At 39.8% G+C, this 27,020-nt stretch overlaps 1 protein-coding gene across 1 annotated transcript in view; it reads right to left on the bottom strand.

Moving 5' to 3' along the window:
- The window catches only part of TTC21A (tetratricopeptide repeat domain 21A), a 36,090-nt gene that overhangs the window by 8,229 nt on the left and 841 nt on the right, over positions 1-27,020 (bottom strand). The window contains exons 2-21 of the mRNA XM_035129909.2: positions 26,218-26,347; positions 25,763-25,876; positions 25,067-25,233; positions 21,709-21,831; positions 20,675-20,832; positions 17,272-17,356; positions 16,792-16,890; positions 16,301-16,496; positions 15,505-15,602; positions 13,810-14,007; positions 12,714-12,843; positions 11,234-11,391; positions 7,963-8,175; positions 5,687-5,925; positions 3,658-3,730; positions 3,285-3,395; positions 2,522-2,660; positions 1,599-1,705; positions 1,071-1,259; positions 340-450 (exon numbers count right to left, since the gene is read on the bottom strand). Of these exons, the coding sequence (XP_034985800.2) occupies positions 340-450; positions 1,071-1,259; positions 1,599-1,705; positions 2,522-2,660; positions 3,285-3,395; positions 3,658-3,730; positions 5,687-5,925; positions 7,963-8,175; positions 11,234-11,391; positions 12,714-12,843; positions 13,810-14,007; positions 15,505-15,602; positions 16,301-16,496; positions 16,792-16,890; positions 17,272-17,356; positions 20,675-20,832; positions 21,709-21,831; positions 25,067-25,233; positions 25,763-25,876; positions 26,218-26,347 (2,838 nt within the window). The remainder of the gene's footprint in view (positions 1-339; positions 451-1,070; positions 1,260-1,598; positions 1,706-2,521; positions 2,661-3,284; positions 3,396-3,657; positions 3,731-5,686; positions 5,926-7,962; positions 8,176-11,233; positions 11,392-12,713; positions 12,844-13,809; positions 14,008-15,504; positions 15,603-16,300; positions 16,497-16,791; positions 16,891-17,271; positions 17,357-20,674; positions 20,833-21,708; positions 21,832-25,066; positions 25,234-25,762; positions 25,877-26,217; positions 26,348-27,020) is intronic.

Genomic DNA, 27,020 nt, shown 5'->3' with positions numbered 1-27,020 from the left:
CCCAAAGCAAACTCTGACATAAAATAGCTCCTCCTGCTCTTTAAAGCACCTGTAATAGATGCATGAGGTGCAGTATCCAGGAAGGGGAAACACTGTTTGGTATTGGAAAGACATTACTATGTTTGAGCATGCTCTGTGTCACTAATATGTTAGTCAAAATTGTGCAGTTTAAGACCGATGTGAATCCTTCTATCCCTTCCACACAGCAGCATAGGTGTGTAGAAACAGTTGGGCTTTACTTCAGAAGCTTTTCAAAACCCCTCCTACCTGGTGGCTCATAAAGATATACAGTACACCAGCAAAGCTTAAGTTTAGTGGAAGGCAGAATAACAGTGTTACCATTGTTCCAATTTCATTGCTCTCATCATCTTGAAGCAGGAGAGTACAATAGTGCTCACACTGTTCTGTATCATCTTGCATCAAATACAGCCGAGCTAATTCCAACATTATCTGAAAATAAAACGGAAAAGTATTTTAAGCAGCAATGGAACTTTGGTAATGATAATTTTGGTACTGATCATTGTGGCAGATGTTTGTAGTCCTCATTCCATAGAACTCACTGTCTATAAAATGGGGTTTTTCAATAATAATAAAAAAATAAGGACAGATAACTGGTGATCAGCATCAGTGGGCCTCAGCATGCCAGTATCAGCCCATTTGCCAATGCCCCCAACATCTGACACTCTCTGGGTGGTCACTGCAGGGCCCTGGACTTGGGTCTGAAGGCTTAGGCCTCACTGTTTAGAATTTGCACCTTCAGTCCTATGTAATCCAATGTTCCCTGTTTGATCCACTAACATGTTTTGAACACACACAATAGGACTTTGTTGTAAATTGCTTTGAGTTGCCTTTGGCAAGAAAAAGCAACCAATACATTGAATAGATAACAAGATGAATCCTAGTCTCTTTGAAAGTTGAGGCATAGATAAGCCGTGTTAAATGTTCTGGAGCATGCAGATAATCCCAAAAACCAGAAAGGCTGGGTAGGCAACGCTTTACTCAACCTTAGTACAGACATTCCTTTGCATTCCTTTCAGTTGGAGACTGAAGATCATGTTTACCATGTTTACCTTGCTATCAGTTGGAACGCAGGATAGAGCTTCCGTGTAGTACTTCAAAGCTTTTTCATACTCCTTTTCTGCTTGGTAGAACTTGGCAAACTGTACACAGATCATTAACAACACCTGTTTCTGGGAAGGAATCAATTCAGGCTGCTCTACACGGACACGCTTCAGTATCCTTTGCTGGATGTCATATGCCTTAAAAATGAACAAATATATCAAGTGAAGGCATTGTGGGATGTACCCATCCTAGAATCTTTATAAGATATTGTATACAAGAATGAGGACTGCTGAATAAGCATTCTATTTAGTGCTTTGTACTACTTCCTTCCAGTTGGTCTACTTCTGTATCTGAAGTATACTGTAAGATACACAGTCTTAAGCTGTATTAGAATTAGTTAATTAGTGCAAAAAGTTACTACTTAATTTAATCTTGGGTTAAAAACCCAAGTCTATTTATTATTTATATTTATTTCAGTAACCACTTTAGAATCATCCCCAGGAGTACATGAGGCTTATACAACATTGGTTTTCTACCGTGTTCAGAGTATCCAGAACAACTTCTCCTCTTTTAGTTGTCTCACAAATCTTTGCTAGTAACATCAGGTTCCTAACATCCTTCTTCATTGATGGCAGATCGTCAACTGCAAAATTAAACAAAGCAATCATTATTTTATACCGGTATGGTGTTTAGACCAGGCACCCCCAAACTTGGCCCTCCAGATGTTTTGGGACTACAACTCCCATCATCTCTAGCCCACAGGACCAGTGGTCAGGGATGATGGGAATTGTAGTCCCAAAACATCTGGAGGGCCGAGTTTGGGGATGCCTGGTTTAGACCATCAGTAAAACACTGGCTATGATTTTCTACTGTGCAAAAGTTTAATGACCAACAATACTCCTAGGCAGTAGCTAGAAAGAAAAACATTTTACTGGAATTGTTATGGTTTAAGGGCCAGACAAGTAATTTTGTACAGATGTGCTGAAAGAACTGGTGACACCTTAGGAAACTGAACTGATATTGCCTTGGAACATAGAAGCCAACTTCTAGGGGCTGAGGGGTCTTTGCCCCCCCCCAATAAAAGATTTGAGGGGGCTGCTCCCACAAAGTTGATGGGCATTGCCATTCAAATGGTGTGTTCTCTCTAGAGAATACTTGCATCGTTAGCATTTGACTGGTGTCAGGCATACCCAAAAAGGAGTAATACCGCACACAGTGACATGAATTATTATTCATCCCTTGTGGAACAAGTGTCAACGCACTGCTCTGCAAACAGTAGGGTTGTTTAATATGTGGTCATAAACAAGTGGCCAACCAGGATCTTTCAATGTGACAGCACTAGGGTGTCATTTTGCTGGGGCTGTTCCTCTCCACATGTCTAGGCATGCAGAAAATATGTTTATGCTTTAAGTCAAGATGAAAGCTCCAGTGGAAGATTCCAAGAAAAGAGAGATGTTACCAGGGTCATGATCTAGTGCTTGGTTTAGAACTTTCTCTGCTTTGCCAAATTTTTTGAGCTTCAACAGGAGATCGGCAAGATCATGGCACAAGAAGTCCTGCTCACTCATCTTTAGAGCAACTTCGTAGTAATTGACAGCCTGAAATAAATTAGTACATGTGAACAGATTAACTTCAACTATGAGCTACAAATAAAAAACATATTTTGTGATTTTTTGCAAGTCTTAGAGCTGTGCTATACAACCAAGAAAAGTGCTGCTCATACTGGTTTGTACCATTCTGCTGCAGATTTAATGCTCTCCAATGTAAGAAAAACTTCCTTCATGGGAAAAAAAATCATATCACGGAGAGGGATAGGTTAAAATACATCTCCCTGATAGGATTTTTAAAAAGGGAAAGCATTCAAACACACAGCCACCTACCACTAGCCTGATGTGACATAGCCCAGTAAGAGCTATACCAAATTCTTCTGTTTGTGTAGCTTAGATCTATTTTTTATTTTATTTTGAAACTGAGTAGACACCCCCATTTGTCTCCTGGGATACACATACATAGTTGAATCAATGTATAAATTCCTTACCTGGCACCTTGGAACTCTGAAACCAAGCAGACTGATCCCAGGCCATGTCTCAAAATACACATCTGAATACGGACCCCTATAAAAACTCTATTCATTGGACAGATCAAGAGAAGACAGCAGGCTGCTTGCTTCCCTGGCTTGGACCTGAACAATTTTTAGCAAAAAGAACAATCTATTTCTCAACCTTGTTATATTGATGGGTGGACACAAAGGCTTTCCCAATTTTCCTTGCTACTGTTGCATCCAAAGGATTCTTCTTCTGAGCTGCTTCATAAACTTCCAAAGCTTTCTCAGGCTATAATAAGTGACAGAAAAATTGCAGTTATTTTTGTAATATTAATAGTTATTTTTGGAATTTTTTGTTTGTTGTTCTTCAGTGATGAGTAGCTTGATCCTATGCATGTTTACTTGCAAGTCAGGCCTACTGAGTTCAACAGTTGTAACTGTCAAGTAAAAATGCACAGGACTACAGTCTTAGTTTCAATTTCATTTGGGAGTTGGGGTAGCATTTTAATTTGTTTAGGTATAAAATTTGCATTTTATCACTGTACACTAACCTCTTGAATATTCATGTAGGCATCCCCCAAGAGAAGGCTTGTATGAGGACTTGGCATATTTTCACACAACTCACTAGATTAAAAAATGGAATGTCATTTAAGAAATGACAAACAGACTCAGTATACACAAGATGATTTTAGAGCTTCACACTTTTAAATTGGCACAGCAGCTTTAACTGTAATAGTCCCTAAAATGGATACAGCTACAGATTATGAACCCCCAAACAACACCAGAATAAAGCTAGTGAATTACTCTTCAAACATAACCTGTGTTTGCAGGATCAGATATATGTGAGGTCACTTTGCACCACATCCTGAGGAAGTGAGCAACTGGTGCTCCACTTATAGTACATTAAAGCCTCATTCATATATGCATATACATAATTCCACTTCCACCTGATGACTGTCTGCTGAATATGTGAACTGACTCTGGGGGAAAGTGTTATGTTTAAGGTCATACAAAAATGATCAAAGGGCTGCAGCACCTCCCCTTTGAGATGTCCCAACATTTGGGACTTTGTAGTTTCAAGGGGTCACAAAGAGTTGGACATGACTAAATGACTAAACAACAAGTTTCGAGGGGGGGGGAATAAAGATGGGTATATGATAGAGGCACTGTACTCTTTTAAGCACTAGCTAAAAAGCATTCTTGTTTCGAGAAATCTATTCAGATGCTAACAAAGTTGAGGTGAGTTTTAAACTGCTTTAGTATTTTCACTTTTTATACATTTTAAGTATATTTTTCTTTATTTTATTGTTTTACCTTTTTGTAAACTGCTTTGTGTGTGTGTGTTTTTATTTACAATCAAGCAATATATAAAATTTATGAAATAAAAAAAATGATAGAGGGGTATAAAATTACACATGGTTAGGAGAAAGTAGGTACTGTAGAGATAATTTTTCTTCCTCTTTAATAATACTTGAACCAGTGGTCATCCAATAAAGTAAGATATTGTGGGACCCAGGTGGCGCTGTGGTTAAACCACTGAGCCTAGGGCTTGCTGATCAGAAGGTTGGCGGTTCGAATCCCTGTGACGGGGTGAGCTCCCGTTGCTTGGTCCCAGCTCCTGCCAACCTAGCAGTTCGAAAGCACATCAAAATGCAAGTAGATAAATAGGAACCGCTACAGCGGGAAGGTAAACGGTGTTTCCATGTGCTGCTCTGATTTGCCAGAAGCGGCTTTGTCATGCTGGCCACGTGACCTGGAAGCTATACGCCGGCTCCCTCGGCCAATAATGCGAGATGAGCGCACAACCCCAAAGTCAGTCACAACTGGACCTAATGGTCAGGGGTCCCTTTACCCTTTACCTTTATTGTAAGAGTAAAAAAGCACATATTCCTGTTTCCCAAGTGCTAAGAGCTCCTAGCAATGGTGCTGAATCAGAAGAAGGCATATTTGAAAGGTAAGCAGATGGGGGCTTTCCTCCCTAATACATTGCTGTGTTAGGAATAGAGGTTTGCCTGAAGAACAGATAATGTTTTTCCTCTTCATCACACATACTCTCCAACATTTCTCCGCTGAAAAGAGGGACGCCCCATTCCATGTTGTTGTTTAGTCGTTTAGTCGTGTCCGACTCTTCGTGACCCCATTCCATAATTTTACTGTTCGTACCCAAACCATCTGACTGGGTTGCCCCAGCCACTCTGGGCATCTTTCAACATATATAAAAACATAATATAACATTATTTTTTTAAACTGTCCCTATACAGGATTGCCTTCAGATGGCTTGAAGGTCAGATAACTCCATACCCTCCAACATTTCTCCAGTGAAAATAGGGATGTTCTAAGGAAAAGTACATTCCGGAATCAAATCAGAAACTGGGACGGCTTCTCTAAATCAGGACATCTCTGGAAAATAGGGACACTTGGAGGGTCTGCATCACAGTGCTGTACTTGGAGAAGGAAAAATCTTATAGTCTGATAGTCTCTTGAATAAGCCTTGCTCTAATGCTCTGTATTCATTCCTGCCCCTCAAGCAAGATATGAAAAAGAATACTTGCAAAAAGCAAAATTAACTTGAAACATTACCAATAGCATCCAATATACAGTCTCTTATCCTTTCGGACTTGAAGGTATATCTGAGCCATTTTTTCCTTAACCTCAGTGTAATACGGCTGGCATGGTGTCACATTCCTCAGCATAGTTAGGGCTGAATCCACTTCCCCTTTGCTGAGAGCCAAATCTACATTAGCAACCATGACACGGGTTTCTTCTGAAGTCCCATTAAATTCAATAATGGCATCTTGCATTATCTTAGTAGCTTCATGCTAGAATGTTAAAACAATACATGGAAATTCTTCAAAAACTTAAATGCTACATAGAAAAGGTGATGCTACTGCTGCTAATAATTATAGGAATTAACATTTATATAGCAGTTTTTGAACACTCAAAACCCTCCATATACATTAATCTCAGTCAACTTTACAACAACTCTGTAAAGCAGATCCGTATTACTATCATCATATTGCAGAGAACTGAAGCTGAGAGTGGTTTACCTATTATTTTTATCATTGTATTCCTTATATGCTTTCCCCTAATACCAGGCAATTTACTGATCTATTTGAGTTCCATGAGCAAAGGCTCAAATATTCAGAAAGAAATCATTTGACTCCCTTTCATGATAGTGGACTCTCCTTCATTGGAGGTTTTTAAGCAGAGGTTGGATGCCCACCTGTCATGGATGCTTTAGTTAAGATTCCTGCATTGTAAAGGTAAAGGGACCCCTGACCGTTAGGTCCAGTCGCAGACGACTCTGGGGTTGCAGCGCTCATCTCGCTTTACTGGCCGAGGGAGCCGGCGTACAGCTTCTGGGTCATGTGGCCAGCATGACTAAGCCGCTTCTAGTGAACCAGAGCAGCACACAGAAACACCGTTTACCTTCCTGCCGGAGCGGTACCTATTTATCTACTTGCACTTCGTGCTTTTGAACTGCAGGAGCAGGGACCGAGCAACGGGAGCTCACCCCATCGCAGGGATTCAAGCCGCCGACCTTCTGATCAGCAAGCCCTAGGCTCTGTGGTTTAACCCACAGCGCCATCCACGTCCCGTATCCTGCATTGTACCAATCTGCAATTCTATGGTTTTGTCTAAATTGCTGCCTTTTGAAATGGGAGTTCCAAAAGACAATGGTATAATGAGCTGCCTGACGGAAGTCCTTCCCGTTCTGTTCTGAATCTGCTACCAGTGAATGGGCTCAGGACAGATAAGCCCATTAGGTTTTGAATAAAACTGCAGGATCTGATTCAACCTCTTGCAGAAATCATTTCCAATAATCTTCCCTTCAAAGAACATAAAAGAACATCTGAAGTTATGTAATTGCTAGTTTCTCCAGTTTATTTTTGACCAGTTTACTTTTAAATTGAGTGAGTTCATCAGGTTTGCTCTTTACCCCAGAGGGTTTTGCTTCCTTTAAAAATATTAGACACTAGCTGTACCTGGCCACGTGTTGCTGTGGCTCAGTCAGGGCCCCCGTTTCCCAGGAGAGGTGGATGATGCAACAACACCCCTCTATCTGTTGCCCCCGGGAAGTGACATCATCTTTCCCCGATGCCATGTCAACCTCCACCCCGACCCCTCTCTTCCCCCCCCTCACATACCTACATTTTGGGGAGGGTCTGGGCGGTTCCCCTGCCGGATCTTGATGGGTGAGGGGGTAGGTGGTCGAGGTGTAGTCCCTTAGGGGAGGTGGACATGCCAAGGGCGGGGGGGGAGAGATGAGAGGTGGCAGTGGGGAAGGGAGAGGATCTGGCCCCCGGTCTCCCAGAAGGAGCCGGCCAACGTATGGAGATGTTGGGGGGGGGTCTGTCCATTTTCCCCACCGGATTCCAGCGGCCGAGGGGGCAGGCAGCCCAGCTGCAGGTCCTGACCGAAGGCGAACATGTGGAGGCTGGTGGGGAGAGGCGAGGCGCCGGCGGGGGAGGAAGAGGATTCTGCCCCCGCTCTGCCAGAAGGAGCCATCGGCCACCCGCTCCCAGCACGCTCTGCAAGCTGGCGTCGGAACGATGCCATCGCGTTCCCCACAGCGTCCTGGGAGGAAAGAACGTACTATAGGGTCTGTTCCTTTGACGTCCAATAGAGGGCGCTATTTTTACACAAAATCATGTTTTTTACCTGTGACAGATGTGACATCTATACAATCTAAGTATATACAAACACTCCTGTATTGGAATGCAACATTGTGTCAAAATTTCAATGCAATCATTCAAGCGGTTTCGGAGCTTACTGTTCGTACACACAAACAGACATTTACATTTTTATTTATATAGATTACATTTACTGAGTAGATAATATATAGAACTTCTTACCAGTTCCCCATTTAATCGAAGAGCTTCAGCGAGTTCCAGATAGATGGAGACTTGTTCACTTATAACTATACGGGGGCCCTGGCCTTTCTTAGCTTCCCGTTTCATTTGAGGTAAACTGATAAGCATTTTTAAGACTTTTATGGCTTCAGGATACTCCCCAGCTTTATTCAGTGCTCTAGCCCTGATGAAGTGATACCATGGAGAATCACGAAGCTGCCCAAAATATGAAAAAAGTGACATTAGTAAGAACATCCAATGCAAACCTCATCCTGAAAGTATTAGTTTTCAAATGACTCAGTGGGTTTGTGTTAGGGATGGTGAAGTACCGTAGTTTTGCTTGCAGTGACTGTCTGGGGTTTTTTCCATACTGGCAGTGCTTTTTTTTTTTATGTTTAGCGTTACTCACATTCCATCTGAGACTCAGGAAACACTGTGACAGGAAATGAGGCCACCATCGGGGTTAGCTGCCCAGAGTGGCTGGGGAAACTCAGACAGATGGGTGGGGTATAAATAATAATAAAATTGTTGTTGTTGTTGTTGTTGTTTTGATGATGTTGTTATAGCAACGGAACTGATTATTCACCATGCTATTGAACAGAACTGACAATTCACTGTGCTGGAGAAAAAACTATTTTATTTATTTATTTTTTAAAAAATAGTTTCTTCTCCCGTTAATATTCACAAAATGTTTAGGGGTATGGGTACCCCTGCGCCCCCTCAGAAAAAAAGCACTACATACTGGTTTTGGTTTACTTAGATTTTTTAAAACATGACAACATATGACTGGGGAGGGCGGGGTATAAATAAAAATTTATTATTATTAGTAGTAGTAATAGTAGTAGTAGTACCGTAATACTAGTAGTAAGTTACTGTTAAGATCAACTGCTATGATCAACTTTTGATTTAAACTGTCTGCTAACTGGGTACTGCTGAAATGTGAATTCTCTTCAACTTGGTCTCATTGTTGAAGTGATTATGTCATTAACAACCATTAACATTCATTGTTTAACAGTTGATCTGCCTTTCACATTTTTGCCCCGAGTTAAAATGGGAGTCTCATGTATATAAGATCTGCAATAACATCATTGTTATTGTCTGTATCTGAAGAAGTGTGCATGCACACGAAAGCTCATACCAAAATAAAAACTTAGTTGGTCTTTAAGGTGCTACTGAAGGAATTTTTTTATTTTACTTCGATCCAGACCAACACGGCTACCTACCTGTAACATTATTACAGTATAACATTATATTAAACGGCCAATTTTCCTAGCATCGTGTTTATACATTACTTCTCATTATTAATTTTAGTTTTGAATGTTGTTGTTTTTATCAATAATTTTGTTTTATTCTTTCTGCAAACTGTTATGCTGCCTTTACCACCAAGCAGTAAAAAAGTTGTTGTTGTTGTTGTTATATGATGTGATGATGATGTAATCCATGCAAAAAATACAAACTGCATTCATTTTGTTCATTTTTCTGAGCAAAGTGAGTAAGTTGGGGGGGGGGGCGGAATCATAAGCACACCATGCAAACTATGCTTTGAACAATGTGAACTGCGTTTTGTGGGGTATGGCGGAGCATTCATTTGTTTGAAAATATAAATTCTATCCTAGCTAGCTGGCAATGAATAAAATGACAAAGAACAGGAAGGGTAGGGAGTGTCTGTCACATCCATCATCACTTGAACATACAATAACCCTGGGTCAGGGTAAGTACTTCAATGGGCAATGAGTTTTCAGTCAGCTCTGAAATCATTATTAAAAAAGTAAACAATAACATTATTTTTGAATAGGTTAAGGACAGACAGGAATAGTTTAAAATCGCAAAGTGAGAACTGAAGCAAAACAGTACAGGTATATTGAACTGTAATCTGAACTGGCACCAAGTATCAGATTACCGGTACATCCGTAATGTGTGTGCATCTGCAAAGTAGCCCAATTTCTAGAATAAACCATCTCTGTCACTTGAGATTTATTCTTCTTGGTTGATTCCACATCCTCACTAGAGCCTGTTCAGCAAAGGTCCCTAGAAACATCAATTAGAAGCTTCCTCCTGTTCAGCGGGGGACTGAACATTTACTGATTAATTGTTCCTTTAGGCTTTAGGCACTAGAAAGGAATGACTGACAAAACTACTGGAGATGGCAAAACTATTGGAGATGGCAAAGTTAATGTGTTTAATTAGAGAAAAACCATTAGTGACATTTATTAGAAATTTCTTACGGACTTTTTGCATGAAAGAGAAAATGAATATCTGGATTTGAAGATTGAAAAAATACTGGCTTATAGAATATAGTATGCTTGGATCTTAATGAGTAAATACTATATTTATCTTTCTTTAATCTCTTTTTTCTTTCTCTCTCCTCTTTGGCTTTCCTTCTCCTTAATTCTTTCTTTTCGTTTTCTTTTCTCCTTTCTTCTCTTGTTTTTTTATATTAAGTAGCTGTTTTATTTCAGTATATTTTAAAAAGATACTTTGTAATGGGTATGTATTTCTGCATATCATTAAATCACTATCAATATATAACAACACACACAATAAGAACAATTAAAAGCAGAAAATTCAAACTATGTGTGGCGCACAAAGTTACTAGTTTCTTTTTAAAAATGGGCATTTCTTTTAAATTATGACATAACATAAAGGGGAAAAAGGAGAGAAAATCAGAAATTAATTTATTTCACCCTCCTGGGAGCAGGAACTAAACCTGCAATCTTAATCCCATTTACCTAATCCTCATTGAATTATATAGGTCTGTCTTCTTAGCAGACATAGGACTGTGCTGAAAGTAGCAATTAAGAGACAATTTATTATTCATGTTGTGTTGTACTGAACAGGAACATTTAGTTGCAGAAGCCACAAGAAGGAAACTTCTAAGTAAAAGCAAAGGTGCCCCCAAAAGCTTCTGTAATGCTTTGCCAGTCCATATTAAATTAGCTAGCACGGAGGTTGCACTAGAACATGATGATGGGGAGTCACAAATCAGTTCTCAAAAAAGATCGGAGAACAGGACAACACTGAAAACAATGGAATACAAAGAGTTGGCAATTATGTTTTTGGGAAAGGAAGTGAATGCAGAATTATAATTCCAGAAAATAGTGCCCAAACTACCTGTCCTCTTTTTTGCACGTGTGCTGGTCACATGCATGTAGAGTAACAAGGAAAAGGCTTGTAAGCTTGGTACTCACAAGCACAGACCCACAGGCAAGGCCAGAGTAAAGGGGAAGACTGTTCTCACAAGCATTTACATTGTTCCTTTTGGGCTCCATCTTACCTGAAAATTGTAGCTGACTCCTATTTCAAGTGAATGGACACATTCTTTGATGTTTCCTTGAGAGAGGTGGATCTGGGCCATAAGAAGATTGGCATCTGTTGATGTTGGATCCAATTCTAAACAACGCTGCAGAGTACCCTGGGCAGTTTCTAGCTCTCCTGCAAAATAGCCTAACATGTTGTTTTGCTCTCAACATGCCATTTTTTTTTCAAAAACCATGTTATACTTTACTTAATCTTATGCAGGCCTTTCTGAGCAAGCACAACAGTTTACTAATTTGATCCCATGCTATTCAGTGTTGTTAAGGTGAAGACAGATGGAATATTTTTGGAGCAGTAATGAACAATGGTGATTATAATATGGACTGTTTCGTCTCCCGAGATCTGAAAACTTGGTTCTCCATGTCTGTAGCATTTTCAGTTTGAACTAGAGTAAAAACATAGTTCCTATGATATCACCAACCAACTCCTGGAGCAGTTTTGCAACTGTTTTATAAACATTTACAGGTTTTGTTTTTAATAAAGCAAAGAAAAAGTTTGTAAACAAATATACACTTTTGTTTAAAAAAAGTAGACAGCCTGCTCAAAAGCATGAGGGAGCATGACTGATGGATGAACAAGCATCTTATATAGGAAGCTGCTGTACATCCAATCAGATCAATGGTCCATCTAGCTCAGTACTGTCTACACCAGACTTCCTCAACCTTGGCCCTTCAGATGTTGAGACTACAATTCCCATCATCCCTGACCACTGGTCCTGCTAGCTAGGGATCATGGGAGTCGTAGGCCAAAAACATCTGGAGGGCCGAGGTTGAGGAAGCCTGGTCTACACTAACTGGCCGCAGCTCTTCAGGGTTTAAGATAAGAGTTTCCCCCTCAGGTATTGAACCTGAGACCTTATGCATGCAAAGCAGATGTTCTACCACTAAGCTACAGTCCTTACCCAAATGGCATACATAAATACCAGGTTAGCTGGAATGACATGCAAATTACAAAGCTGGGTTCACACCCTGAGTGCTCTTTTAAATACTGTCTTCTTCATATTTATTGTTCGTGAGAATTGAGATTTGTGCTATCCCCGCTCCAGTAGTGCAAGGTGAGCTGTGAGCTCTCAGTTGGGAACTGGACCAACCCCTCATTTTTAATGTTGTTTTGTTCTCTTGGGGATTGCAAATCTAGTGTATAGCTCTGACTCTTTCCCTTTGTCTTTGATCTTTGTATCCCCAAGTCAAGGATCAGAACCATTATTGCTTCTTAGCTTAATAAGAAGCTTGGAATTTTTAATTCTGTTGTACAGGTAGTTAAATTGTTTTAAATTGTTTGTAATATTGTGTCTTAATTGCTATAACCCACCCTAAGGTGAAGGGCAGGAAACAACAATAATAGTCAAAAGCTCATTCCCTGCAACCAACTCCCAGCAACCTAAAATCCAGAAGCATTTTTTACTTTTTTCTTGAGTAGACACTCAGAACTCAATTTACCTGATAAATATTTAACCTGTGCCATTAGATAAAGAGGCTCGATCATTCCAGGGGTGGCTTTCACAAGTGGATTCAAAATTATAGTTACTTGCTTAAGAAGTGAAGATAAAACTTGACCTGGTAACCGAGGCTACAGAGAGAAAGTGAAATTGCAATATTTTCCAAAAAAATAAAATACAGGGTAAAATTAATGTATTCGGTAAACAATCCCAAGTCTAGCCCAGGGGTCATGCTACTTATGAACTTCAATCTGCCTACCCATTGCATAAGATTTCTATGAACATATCCGAGTGCTTATGGGAACATTTATATAGTTCCTGCTGCTGCTATCAGTAATAATAATAATAATAATAATAATAATAATAATAATACCTTTGTTATCAATGTACAACCTGTGTACACCCCCCCCAAACACTCAATCTCATTGCACTCTGTAATTGTTATGTAGTGATTTGTTATGAGTTATTGTGTTGTCATTTTTAAAGGGCTGTGCCTTTTTATAGATTCTTTTTAGCTTTATTTTTGTTGTAAACCACCCTGTGGTTTGTGAGAATTGTAGTACAGTATATAAATTATCTAAGTAAATAATTATGGGCACCCCACAACTGCTTGGGAGAAGTGGGGAGAAACAGCAAGGCAGCTGGAATGTAGCCAGCAAAGGAAACAGAAATCTCACAAGTATCAGACTGGGAAAGATGCAGTTTTTACCTCCTGTTTACTGAGAGTAGTGGTGCGTTTGTGAATCCTAGCACAGTCTGCCTGCCTCGTGCTGGTAAACAGAGAGAGGTTACAGTGCTCAAGTGCCTGCCTCTCCCAACTCCACAAATAACTCTGCTCTGGACAGTACAGTCTACATTTGTAGCGTTTGTACAATCTTGCTTTGCATAGCATCCTGAAATTACAGGATAATTTTAGGTGTACCTGAAAAAGAAGCAGGATGGCACCCCACACAATCACATCCTACTTCAAACACTGACTATAAGTCTCCAGCTCTCTTCTCACAAGCAAATCCAACATGTAAAAGGCTGCCACCTTTCAACCCCCAATAAATCCTACTACTTAGCAAAACGGGGAGTGCAAAACTCAAGTTTTCTACCTGCTTGGGACAGAAGACCAAATATTCTTTCACAATTTCAATCATAAACATGGGATTCAGCTTTTCGTAGTATTCAATGCTTAGAGGAAGTCCATGCAAAGCAGAGCAATGAAGTTCTGCAGCTTCGTTGAGAAAGGCACAGGCAGCCTGATCATTGTTTTTCCTTGAAGCAATCACACCTTGAAGATAAGCTAGAAGCTGTGAGAAAACAGCACACAAAAATTTTAATGAACAAGAGATTTATTTTAAGATTAACCCTTTAAATAATCTATTAGAATCAGTGCAGAACTGCAGATGTACAAATAAACTAGGGTTTGGGAACTGGGAGGGCAGGATCAGCTCCCTCCTACTTCATGTGTGGAGAGGACCCAACCCCTCTCTTTCTGGCTTAGGTTGATGTGTGGCCATCATTAGCTCAGGCTGGATTTTAACTCAGGAAGCACCTAAACTTGCTTTGTTGAACTAGTTTCAATCATGGTCCTCAAAATGAATTTAGAAGCATCCCTGTGTTCTTCTGATCAAGGTTGGCAAAGACTGTAAATATTAGACACTTTCCCAGTCCTTAGAACAGGGGATCCCAAACCAGGGCCCTGGGGCCGGATGCGGCCCAATAGCATTCTAAATCCGGCCCGCAGACGGTCCGGGAATCAGCATGTTTTTACATGAGTAGAATGTGTCCTTTTATTTAAAATGCATCTCTGGGTTATTTGTGGGGCCTGCCTGATGTTTTTACATGAGTAGTAGAATGTGTCCTTTTATTTAAAATGCATCTCTGGGTTATTTGTGGGGCATAGGAATTCGTTCCTATTCCCCCCCCCCCAAAAAAATATATAGTCCGGCCCCCCACAAGGTCTGAGGGACAGTGGACCGCCCCCCTGCTGAAAAAGTTTGCTGACCCCTGCCTTAGAAGCTAATATGTTTTACATCCACACAATCATATATGGCAAAGTCATACAAAAGTGCTAAACAGCAAATATACTTATGGATTTGTCATTATGCACATAAATGCATTTACTGTACAGCAGCCTACCTACAGTGCCACCTAAGATGCAGAAATTATTGTGTGACAAGAGTACAATTTGAGGGATTGCAAAGCAGGCATTGTATCCATCCAAAAATAGCAGAGAATGTATTTGCCATGCTATGGGGAAATTACAACTCTAATAATGTACTGGGAAGACTAGCTGAGTGGCATATTTTCTCTAAAAGAAGCCAGTGATGAGAACAAGATCATTCCCTGACCCACCAATTAGGCTATTCTAGCATTCCTTTACATCTTGCTGCATTTCAGCAAACTAATGTGCCAAGCCAAAGAGGTGCTGGGAACAACTGCAGTACTAAATGATCTCCCCATGGTAGGACTTCTGAGCACAGCCAACAAGAAGGGAGCTGAAATGCAATAGAACAACTTCTACCTAATAAAACTGGTGACCTGAGGTAGGTGGGGATAAACATGACCAGTGGCATTCTTTGACTAAATTCATCCCAGGGTCTGCTAGCTGCCAACCCTTCTGAAATTTTTGGAGCCTACCGGTAGCAACATTAAGCAGGGTGGAAAATACAGTAGAAGAGACTGCAGTGACCACCACCTGAAGAAACACACAATTACATGGGGTTGGGCAGGCGTTCACCTGCATTTGACAATTCATGATAAGCGTATACATAAGACATCAGAGTAAATAAGTGTAATCTAACTGAAGATTTTCCCGTAGACTGCTGAACTTCCTTTAGAAACTCCAGTTGATTCTCTGCTTCTTCTATTTTTCCTCCAAGCACCTGGCACCATATAGATCCTGAAAAGTAATTATCAGCAATAAATTACACATTCATAAGTATGATTAAGTATAAGTCTTGAGCTATCAGTTGTTGCCAATTTACATATTACTGCCTATAACAGCTGGGCAGGTCTGAGCTAGAGGTTGTAGCCAAATTACTGTACATATTACTAGCTTCAAGTCCCATGTCCCTGTCTGGATGAATCACACTCTTTATACATACTGAGCTCTTCATTAAATGCTACACTCTCATTCCAGCCTTTCTCCATCCAAACTATAAAGTGAGAAAATTCTCAGGAGAGATTGCTATGGTCCTAACAAGACGGTCTATGTCTAAGATCATAAATCTTTCTGGGCAGTGGATCTACTTTGCACAGTGGGTGAACAAATGCATATCCTCCTCTGCCTCCAGCATGCACATAGTGTAGCATCTCTGATGTGAAAAATCTTCATGTAAGACTGTATGGGAGAATTATCAGGCCAACGCACATATGGCCCCACACACTGAGCATCCCATCAGATGTAACTATTGTATATAGCAGATTACAGATGTGTATCCACTCCTCCAGAGTCCAGGTAACGCCATGCACCAGATCTAAAAGTGACTTGAGGTTGGCACATGGTCCAAAGATTTTTATTTTTTTTAGGTTGAAGAAAGACAGATACTAAATTAAATTAAACTAAACTAAACTAAAAAAAAAATCTCAACAGCCTACCTGTCATTGAATCTGCAGTGTTTTCATTCAACTCTGAGGCTTTTGCATACCATTCAGATGCTTCCTTCCAGCTCCCTTGAAGGATTAGGAGATATCCTAACTCATTCGCATTATGTGCATTACTAGATATTAGGTTGCTACCTGAGTCTTTAACAAACTCATACACTTCCCGGAGAATATCTTGATTCTTTCCGCACTAAATTTAAAGGGCAAAAAATTAATGTCATGTTCATGAAGTATATATATGATCAAAAATGCCATGTGGTGGGATGGAAGTATTGAAAATGCATAATTACATTTGTTCATTATGGGGGGGGGAACTAAGCATTATCAATTTATACAGCTAGCTAGTAAATTAGATTTCCCCACACATTTGTAAGATTTTCTTGGGGGGGGGCATCCACTTCAAATGGTGAAGGCACCAAAGATAGGAAAGAAAACAAATTATTGCTAAGCAAGATAGGTCTTAGTAATGGTAAACATGCCCTTACCAGTCTGCTGATTACAAGGATTTTTTGAAGGTGAAGTTCGGGTCTTTGGGGCTCCTTCAACTCCAAAGCAACAATAAATTCTCTAAGCATTTGCAGTGCCTGCATTAAAAAGTTTAATATTTTAAAATAAGAGACACTGCCACTTATGTTATAGCTAATACACTGAATGGCATAACAAGTAGTGAGTTAGCCAAAGGTGAAAAACTATGTACACATTTTAAACATGTTAGGCACTTGATTTTAAAAACAAAATATGGGATTTTGAGCCCAATTCTTCACATTATGCTACATATTAGTATCTATGAAGGAAACATATCCTCAAGTACAGATATGCTTAATATAAAGAGCACAAAAAGGCAACATTACTAATGATACACATGACATCATTGCAGGCAAAGAGCACCATGAAGACTATGTCTGCTTTAAAATTCTAGGACACCAATTTTATATTCCAAATGTCAAAAAATATATAATACTCACCAAAACTTTATTCCCAGTAATAGCAAGATGATTTACAACCATGTACTGGAGTCCATCTATATCATTTGGATCCTTGCTTAGGATTCTTAAACAAGAATTTGTTCAAAAGTATTAGAGAGAAAGGTAAATTATAGCATAAATGACTTATTTATGCTATTTTACTTCCAAATGTATTTGATGTTATAAAACTGAAAAAACCATATAAAACACAAAAATACAATACAAAAAATTCACATAAAACACAAAAATACAAACAAAAAACAAAAAAGGCATGTGTCCTGACATTTTTTACTTCCTCATGTCCCTCCTTGCTGCGTTTCATTGTATATCATCCTTAGTAATTTCTATATCATACTTCAATCATCTTATTTTTACCTTAACTAACAAATTTCACCTCTTTTTAATTCCTTAACAGCATTTCAATTCTTATTTAACACTTATATCTATATCTAAATCTTAATATACTACAATACTTCTACAAATCCTCCTCCTCTACAACCTCCCTGTACTTCCAAATCTTATATTACACATTTCCAATATTGCAATTATTTCTTAAACTTTGAATTTCTTCCAATCTTCTTCCACCAACTCTTCTCTCTGGTCACAAAGTCTCCTTGTCAATTCAGCCAGTTCCATAAATTCGATCATCTTCATCTGCCATTCATCCACTGTATGTAGGTCTTCACTCTTCCAATTCTTAGTTAGTAAAATCCTCGCTGCTGTTGTGGCATACAGAAAAAGCGTAATATCTTTTTTTGGTAGTTCCTCTCTGACTATTCCAAGTAAAAAAGCTTCTGGTTTCTTAATAAAGATGCTTTTCAACACCTTTTTCATTTCATTATAAATCTTTTCCCAGACGTTCTTTACTTGGGGGCAGGTCCACCACATATGGTAAAAGGTTCCCTCTGCGTTCTTGCATTTCCAACATTTATTATCATGCTTGTGATAAATCTTAGCTAGTTTTACTGGTGTAAGGTACCATCTATACATCATTTTCATCATATTTTCTCTTAAGGCATTACAAGCGGTTAACTTTATATTCTTCTTCCATAACCTTTCCCAATCCTCCATCATGATATTATGACCCACATCTTTTGCCCAATCAACCACAACAGATTTCGTTTGTTCATCTTTAGTATGCCATTCCAATAATAAATTATACATCTTTGAAAGATTCTTTGTTTTAGACTCTAACAGTTCCGTCTCCAATTTAGACTTTTTTGTTTGAAAACCTATTTTATTCATTTTGAACATTTCATTTATTTGATGATATTGTAACCAATCATTTACATTATTCTTCAACTGTTCGTATGTTTTTAACTTAAAATTATATTCTTCAACCACCAATATATCTTTATCTTTAACCACTTGGTTTCCATATTCAATTTTTTATGTGCCTTAGCTTCTAAAGGTGAAATCCACCTGGGTGTTCTCCTTTCTAACAAATCCTTATATCTATTCCACACATTATATAATGATTTTCTGATAATATAACATTTAAAACCTTTGTGAACCTTAATCTTATCATACCACAAATATGCATGCCATCCAAATGCATTGTCATGACCTTCTAGATCTAATACGTCGGTATTGTCGAGTAGGAACCATTCTTTCATCCAGTAAAAGGCTGCTGCTTCAAAATATAACTTTAAATCTGGTAGGGAAAAACCTCCTCTATCTTTAGTGTCCCTTAACAATTTGTATTTAATTCTTGGTTTTTCCCCCTGCCAGATAAATCTTGATAACACCTTATGCCAGACTTTAAAACACCCTAGATTATCAATAATTGGTAATGCTTGAAACAAAAACAACATGTTTGGCAATACATTCATTTTTATCACAGGTATTCGGCCCATCAAAGATAATTTCAAATTAGACCATGTCTCCAAATCTCTCTTAATTTCGTTCCACAATTTTTCATAATTATTTTAAAACAAATTTACATTCTTCCCAGTCATATTTACTCCCAGGTATTTCAGCTTTTTAACAAACGTCAAACCTGTGGCATCCTGTAAACTATTTATTTCTTCTGGTGTTAAATTTTTATCCAATACTTTGGTTTTTGCTTTATTCAGTTTGAACCCTGCAAGCTGTCCGAACTCCTGAATTATTTCCAGTGCTTTAGTTGCACTGGTCTCCGGGTCCTGTAAAGTTAATACTAAGTCATCAGTGAAGGCTTTTAATTTATACTGTTTTGATCCCACTCCTATACCTTTCACCTCTTTGTCTTTCCTTATCATATTCAGCAAGACCTCCAAGACAGTTATAAAGACTAGAGGGGAAGGTGGGCACCCTTGCCTGGTACCTTTTTCAATTCTACTTTCCTCTGATACCACATTGCTCACAATGATTTTCGCTTTTTGTTCTGAATAGATTGCATTTATACCATTAATGAACCCTTGCCCAACCTCCATATTTTCCAAAATTTTTATCATAAAATTATTTATGCTATTTTAATTTCAATTAGGCCTATTATTGAAAGAAAGAAAATCTATTATTAATTAAAAGCTACATACTTATTGCTACAGAGTCACACTCAGATAAAGGAGAAAACAAATTTAAGGTTTAGAAAGACAAAAAAAATGGATTTTGTGACTTATCTGCTGAAAGTGGAGAGTTAGATTTAGAAGACTCAGGAGCACCAGGAAGGCACAGAACACAGTAGCCAACACAGTCTGTAACTGTGTAGGTACTGGGGACACCTACTGGCCATTATGTTAAACATCCATAAGAAGAGGTATCTGAAGAAGTGTGCATGCACACGAAAGCTCATACCAAAATAAAAACTTAGTTGGTCTTTAAGGTGCTACTGAAGGAATCCATAAGAAGAATTATGATTATATTTTAAATAGCCACTTTATAGGGAAAGAACTAAAGGTCAATGGAGGAGCACAAGCTTTGCATGTAAAACATTCCAGGTTCAATCTCTGACATCTCTAGGACTAGGAAAGACTCCTATCTTCCCAAACTGCTCCCAAACAGATGCTTTAACTGACAGCTCTCATCATCCCTGACCACTGCCATCTCTCCTATTAGCCAAAGACATGGAGAAGCAGGTATGTCTCCTGTTGCCAGCCATGGAGATCCTGAGACTCCCTGGTGAAGCTGCTTCCAGAGGATTCTCCAGAAGGGTCCTCAGGGTGGGTTCCAGCCTGAGTGCTAGCAGATAAGCCCCTGGTGGAGTCTAAGGGAAACATCAAACCACCCACCAGGCAGGAGTCTAAAGATTCATACCCAGGCTGCAGGGTCACAACCAAGTATGTGCCTGCGAATCCAAAGTCACCGTGCTAGTCAGTAATACAGGACTCAGTGAGAGGCAGCTTCCTATATAGAGGTTGGCCAACCTGTTTACAAATGAAATGGCACGTCTCAGTTTCTTCCATTGCTGAAAATCACCTCCTACCGTTTACTTTCTTCTGCAGTTTGCTCCCAGTCCTGTGATGCTAAATGTAGTCTCATCTTGATGACAATGGCTGGTGTAAATAAAGGGAAAGTAACTACTAACTGGCTAATTATTTCCAGAGCTCCAGAGTAATTCTGTTGCACCATGAAATATTTTGCCTACAGAAAGTGGGAAGGGGGGTGAGAGAAAAAATACATATCATTTGGAATAGGCACTTGAGTGGATGTATGCCAACACTGTGGACAGTTCATAATGGAGTCACATCACATTCACCTATCCTGGATTTTGCCAGCAAAATCAATCCAATACAGTTTTGTAGTCAGAAGACAGCTGCCCAGTGAGAGATGCCTATGGCAGAAGTTTCCTTTTTAAAAAACGAGTATGGAGTACACATGCTGTCACCACTGCATCTGAAGAAGTATACATGCACACGGAAGCTCATACCAAAGACAAACTTAGTTGGTCTCTAAGGTGATACTGGAAGGAATTTTTAAATTTTGTTTTGACACAGAGTTAGTGACAGATATGACCACTGATTTCAATGGGCTTAAAGTGCACCTAGCTCTGCATAGGATCAAGTTAAAGGATTTTGGAGTTGGATTTGCAATACCCCAAGCAGGGCCGTCGTAAGCATATCCGGCGCCGTGGTGCAAAGCTCCCTCCGGTGCCCCCGTTTCACAGTTTTTTTAAGGGAGGACAGCACTGCCGGCGGGGCTGGAGGAGGCGGGCAGCGGCTGGAGGGCGGCTCCTCTGGCAGGAAAGAGGTGAAGGCTGGACGCGGTGCCTCCCTGCTCAGCTGGCCGCTTTGTGCCGCAGTGGCCACATCAGACAGAGGCTCTGGGCACGGTATTGCTTTGGCATGGCGAGCGTCCAGTCTCCGCCTTTTCCCTGGCACCCTTCAGAATTTGGCACCCCGGCACCCTGTGCTACTAGCCTCTATGGGTAAGATGCCTCCAGGGGTATAGTTCTAACCACTTGGTTATCCTCTCTAAAAGGAGAGAGAATGATAGCAAAGCTAAAAGTAAATTATCTACCTTTCCCAACATCCCAAATATTTCTGTATTGTCTTGAATCCCTTCATCCAAATATTTTATAGCCTTCTTAGCAGCATGAGCTTTGTCACTGGTAACATATATCCATCCTTTCAAAACTAGTCCCTGCAGAGGTGGAAAAAACAAACACCTCCTCAGCAAAGTAATGAAACTCTTCAATTACAGCATTAGTATGCCAATAGAATGTCAATTTAATAGTTCACATACCATTACTTTTTTCAGATACAAAAATTAAACGCAATTAGAAACCAAATATATAAGAAACCTTAGGGCACTGGTATTTTCTGAAAAATGTAACTATGAACAAATACCATCCTTTTGCCAAGACAATTCACATTCTGCTGTTTCCCCACCCACCACCAACTGAGCAGGAAGAGTGTGATACACATGTTTGGAACACACCGATAATTAAGGTTGTAGGTTTTGTATTAGAAAGTTCTCCCTCTCCCAGAACCCAGAACTAAGATTTGAAAAGTTCTTGGAGCCAGAGGCCACAAGACTCATTAGGACTTATCTTTGAATGATTCCAGAAAGCAATCTTGGAAGAACATAGTACTGTGAAGACCTCTACTAAAGCAGCAGCAAAGCCTTCATTCCCCCATATTACCAACCCCTGTACTTGCTTCCCTTCCAGCATCCTCAGATCCAAAGGATACTTTCTAGAATTCTCCTGCATCCTGCTGTCATAGAATTATAGAATTGTATAGTTGGAAGTGACCCTGAGGGTCTTGTTCAACCCCTGCAATGCAGGAATCTCAACTTAAAGCATCCACAACAGATGGCCATCCAACCTCTGCTTAAAAACCACCAATTAAGGAATGTCTGTTCCAAGGGAGTCTGTTGCAGTCAAATAATGGTTACCTCTGAATATGGTCTGGCAAAGGTGATACCCTTTCTGCACTATGAGCCATACAAGGATCTCAGACAACAAAGCCTAACAACCTACTGAGTAGTTGGCTGTATACATCATATCAAAATAGTCACATCACTTTTAAAAGTATTGAAATGTTTTTTATTTCTTTTACATTGCAGTCCTATGAACATCTATCCATAATTTAGTTCTACATAGTTCAATGGGGCTTACTTCCAGATAAGTGTGTACAGCACACTTTTTTGGGCTGTTGGGGGCTGCATGGATGTGCCAGAGCCAGTGGTGGAAGAAGCCGTTCAAACTCACATATAATTGTGGTGGGGAGGAAGGAGCACAGGAAATAACTTTCCCCATGCTGCTTCCTCATCACAACTGCACCCCTAGCACAGCTGCTTGGTTGGCTGAGAGTTATGCAATTTATATGAGGAACACACATAGGGATAACTGTGGCAGACTAGGGGGGATTTGGCAGAGACAACAGCTTGGGAGTTTGGACTGGACTGGACTGAAGACCTATGAGGGCCACCGGCAGGTTGTGGATTATCCTTATCCACATGCGGTATAGAGGATTGCAAACTATAAACATTTGGTGATAAATTACTCTTATTTAACTTGCACAGGAAACAAAATCTCACTACAATACACAGAAGCAAATCCACAACAATATACAAAGTGCCCTGAGGGATCAGATCAAGGGTTCCTCTGAAGCTGCATTCTGGGCTAGTCAAAAACACTTGGAAGTCCATAAGCAACTGCATTCACCTCCTGTATGTTCCCAGCCTTTAGGAACTTTAATGTTTCGTTTAGCTTTTACAGCTGGGTGATAACCATTGATAAATGGTAAATGCCATTAATTTCCCCAACCCCTTTCAAAGCTAAGTAGAAAAAGGGGTGTTTTCATTTAACAAACAAAACCAATTTTAATTTAATTTGCTTTTGCACCAAAGTGGAGAAATCCACTTTGTTAGATTGGGCTTCATCACTTTCAGTCCAATCATAAGCTGTCTAGTGAATCTAGGGTGTTGATAGTTAAGATTTTTTAAGAATGAAGGAACTCGTATTAAAACATGGAAGTATCAAGTTGTTATCCTCCTCTGCACACTTGACAGGGAGTGTGCATTTAACTCACTGGGAATTACTGCTGTGTATACGTTAATACTAATACTAATAAATTTTATTTATACCCCGCCCTCCCCAGCCAAGACCGGACTCAAGGTATATACCGCATTTTTTCGCTCCATAGGACGCACCCAGTTTGGAGGAGGAAAACAATAAACATTTTTTTGCTTTCTTGAATTGTCCTAGGCATAGCAGCCAACTCCTAGAGGCCTAGGTGCCTTTGCCCCCCCCCATTAAATATTTGAGGAAGCTTCTTTTGCAAAGGGGGAAAGCTCCATTTTTTAAAGGATCAGCTCAAAGTTGTGCATCTTTTTTGCAAAGGGGAGAAAGCTCCATTTTTTAGGATCAGCTCAAAGTTGCTGAGTTTCCTTGCAAGGGGAAAAATCCTGTTTTTATGGGGTTCAACTCACAGTTCTGCAGCTTCTTCTATAGGAAAGGAACCCATTTCTAGTTTCCAGACAGATAATCTAATCAGCCAGTCACATGTTTCCCTCTGCAGACAACAATTGAGGCCTAGGCAAAGGGCTGGGAGGGGCCGGGAAGGGAGCTAGCTCTCTTATCTCCCTCCCCGATCTCTTGCAATCAGCTGCTGAGCCATTCCTTTCAGCTCATTCCCTCTTGTTAGCCTTTGGCTCTTTCTTAAAAAAAAAAAGCACATCTGCCTTTAGCTCCTGGGCAATTTGGCTCCAGGGACCATGCATTCGCTCCATAAGACACACAGACATTTCCTCTTACCTTTTAGGAGGAAAAAGGTGCGTCTTATGGAACGAAAAATAGTGTTCCTTTATAAGATAATGCAGTTTATCGACTGATTCACGTTGATGCGAAAGAACAGGTCGGATTTCACAATAAGCAATGAGAAACACAGTGAAGATTAGGTAGTACACTGGCCCCAGTCCAGAAGGCTGATCACATATATTTCAACTGACTTCCTCAACTGAACAGATGGTTGGCACTGTCAGCTTTGCCAGCACTGAACATCTGTCACACTGGGAAGGGTGAAGGAGATGTCTAGAGTCACTCTCTGGCCTTCCTGAAACAGAAGTGCTGACAGTTTGGTGCTGTCAGAACTGACAATGTTTACCATCTGTTTGAGAGCCAGTACACATTCCAGGGTGACTATGCATACAACCTTGAGTTCTGGATGCAGATATGTCCCTTCTCCCAGCTCCTTTTTGTGTGCTTGAGTCCTTCTGATCCAGAAGGGCAATGCATGAGGAAGTCTGTCTTTGAACAAGGATGACATTTGCAAGGTTATAACTATTCTTTTCTGGCATACATTCTATGGAGTATTTAATAGGTCTGGCACATTTCAATGTTCAGTGAACAGCCTGATCTACTCCACTTTACCTCTCTTGCTCCATTAGACACTTTCAGCATTCTGTCAACATACTCCTTTGCTTTATCATTTTTATTCATTAGCCACATAAACATTCCACCATAATACAATGCATTACTTCCGGCGATCTTCCGCGCTTCCTTTAATTTGGTTTCCAAGTCCAAAACAGCAGAGGTATCTGAAAGTAAACAGGACGGGTGGTGGTATATGCTACCTTGTTATCCACTTGTCTGGTTTTCACGTATCACACAAGATGGGCCAACAAAGAGGCTCCTAGGGCTGATTCAAGGAAAACAATTTGGGGATGAAAGTTACATCATGAAGTGTGCAAGGTATGAAATACTTATAGAATTGCAGGTCTTTTTTCATGTTATGTTCTAAACGTGAATTAAGTCAAATTGCATTTGAAACTGATGGAACTTAAAACTCTAGGTCTTGCTTGCTATTCCAAAAGTGTACTTAGGGTAATTTTAAGTGTAACTTGCAAAACTGTGCAGTGAAGTTTTCCAGTTCTCTCCAGTTCTTCTGCCAGCCTTCCATACTCAAGACGGCAGGATCATACCCTATTTTTGATTTATTTTTTCACTACCCCCCACCCTCAATTTTTGTTTGATTGATTTTAATACTTTTAATGGAAATACCAAATCTCTCATTTCTGGCAACTTGTAATGAATGGCACAAAATGTATTTAATAGCACAGAACTTACCAACGTTTTCACATCTTTTGTGTGCATAAATGATACCCATGAGGCAACATAAGGAAACATCTACATGGCGCTTCCGGGCATTCTCTAGTAGTACAATGCCTTCTTGAATTCGGCCTGCAAGGATGTAATACAATTGACTCATGGGAGTGCCATATTTTTAGGGTGGGTTATTAGAATGGTAAAACAATACCAGAGATATATGCAAGCATGGTGCACTTTCTGTTTTCACTTGCACACCACAGTCTGGGGTCAGTTCCTAACATGAAACTTAGCGTTTCCTAGCCTTTGATATACTCAGGTTTCATCTTTTTTAAAAGTTTCCAGTTCTCAAGTTACCTCAGAATGCAGAACTCAGATGCATTAAAAAAAACCTCATTTAGCTCAATTAGGCTTTTACACTGTATTTTGTTTTTAGAAAGATGTACTTTCAAAGTTTATTGATTTAAAGTATTTACCAAGAAGAATTGTTGCAAAACCCTTGAAAAACAGCAGCACTGGGTCATTAGCATGTTTTGCCAGTTCAATGTTTGTCACTTGAACAACATAGTTGAAGTATTTTTCTTGAGCATAGTATAGAATTTTAGCCTTGAGGGGGAGAGAAAGAGAAAATCATTGCTTGCTTGTTTATTATGCATTTCATAAAAATTATATGCCAGTTTTGTAAAATTCCTCAAAGCAGTTTAGAAAAAGAATAAAACAATAACATTATTAGTAAACAATTAAAGCTTTCAAAAAATTAAAACCAACATTAAACTAAAAACACATCAGCATTCTAGATAACTGGGCAGGCTTGCCCAAACAAATGTGTATAGTATGTGCTGAAGAGTACAGTGAAGGCACCTGCCCAGTATCAATAGGCAGGGAGTTCCAATGTGTAGGTGCAGCCACACTAAAATAATGATTTATTACGGATGTGGAATGGGTATTATGTGGCACCTGTAACAGTGCTAGTTCCCCAGACTGTAGTGCTTGACAAGGCAAATATAAGGTGTTCTCACAGCTAACAGGTCTCAAATTCTTTAAGGCTTTGTATACTAAGGGTCCTGACCCTGTAGCAAATTGACAACCAGTGCAGATCTCCGAGCACAAATGTTATATACTGGGAAGGTCTCACTCCTTTCAGCAATCGCACTGCAGCATTCTGCACAAACTGCAGCTTCAGGTTATTATTATAATTAATTGAATTTATATACCGCCCTATACCCGGGATCTCATGGTTGGTTTCTGCTTGAATCCAAGGTTGTGGCTATGGGAGGAG

The sequence above is a fragment of the Zootoca vivipara genome, chromosome 12 (genome assembly GCF_963506605.1).
Source record: "Zootoca vivipara chromosome 12, rZooViv1.1, whole genome shotgun sequence".
In the NCBI taxonomy this organism is placed as follows: domain Eukaryota; kingdom Metazoa; phylum Chordata; class Lepidosauria; order Squamata; family Lacertidae; genus Zootoca; species Zootoca vivipara.
Note: the sequence above shows the minus strand (reverse complement) of the source record. Positions and strands in the feature narration are given on the sequence as shown.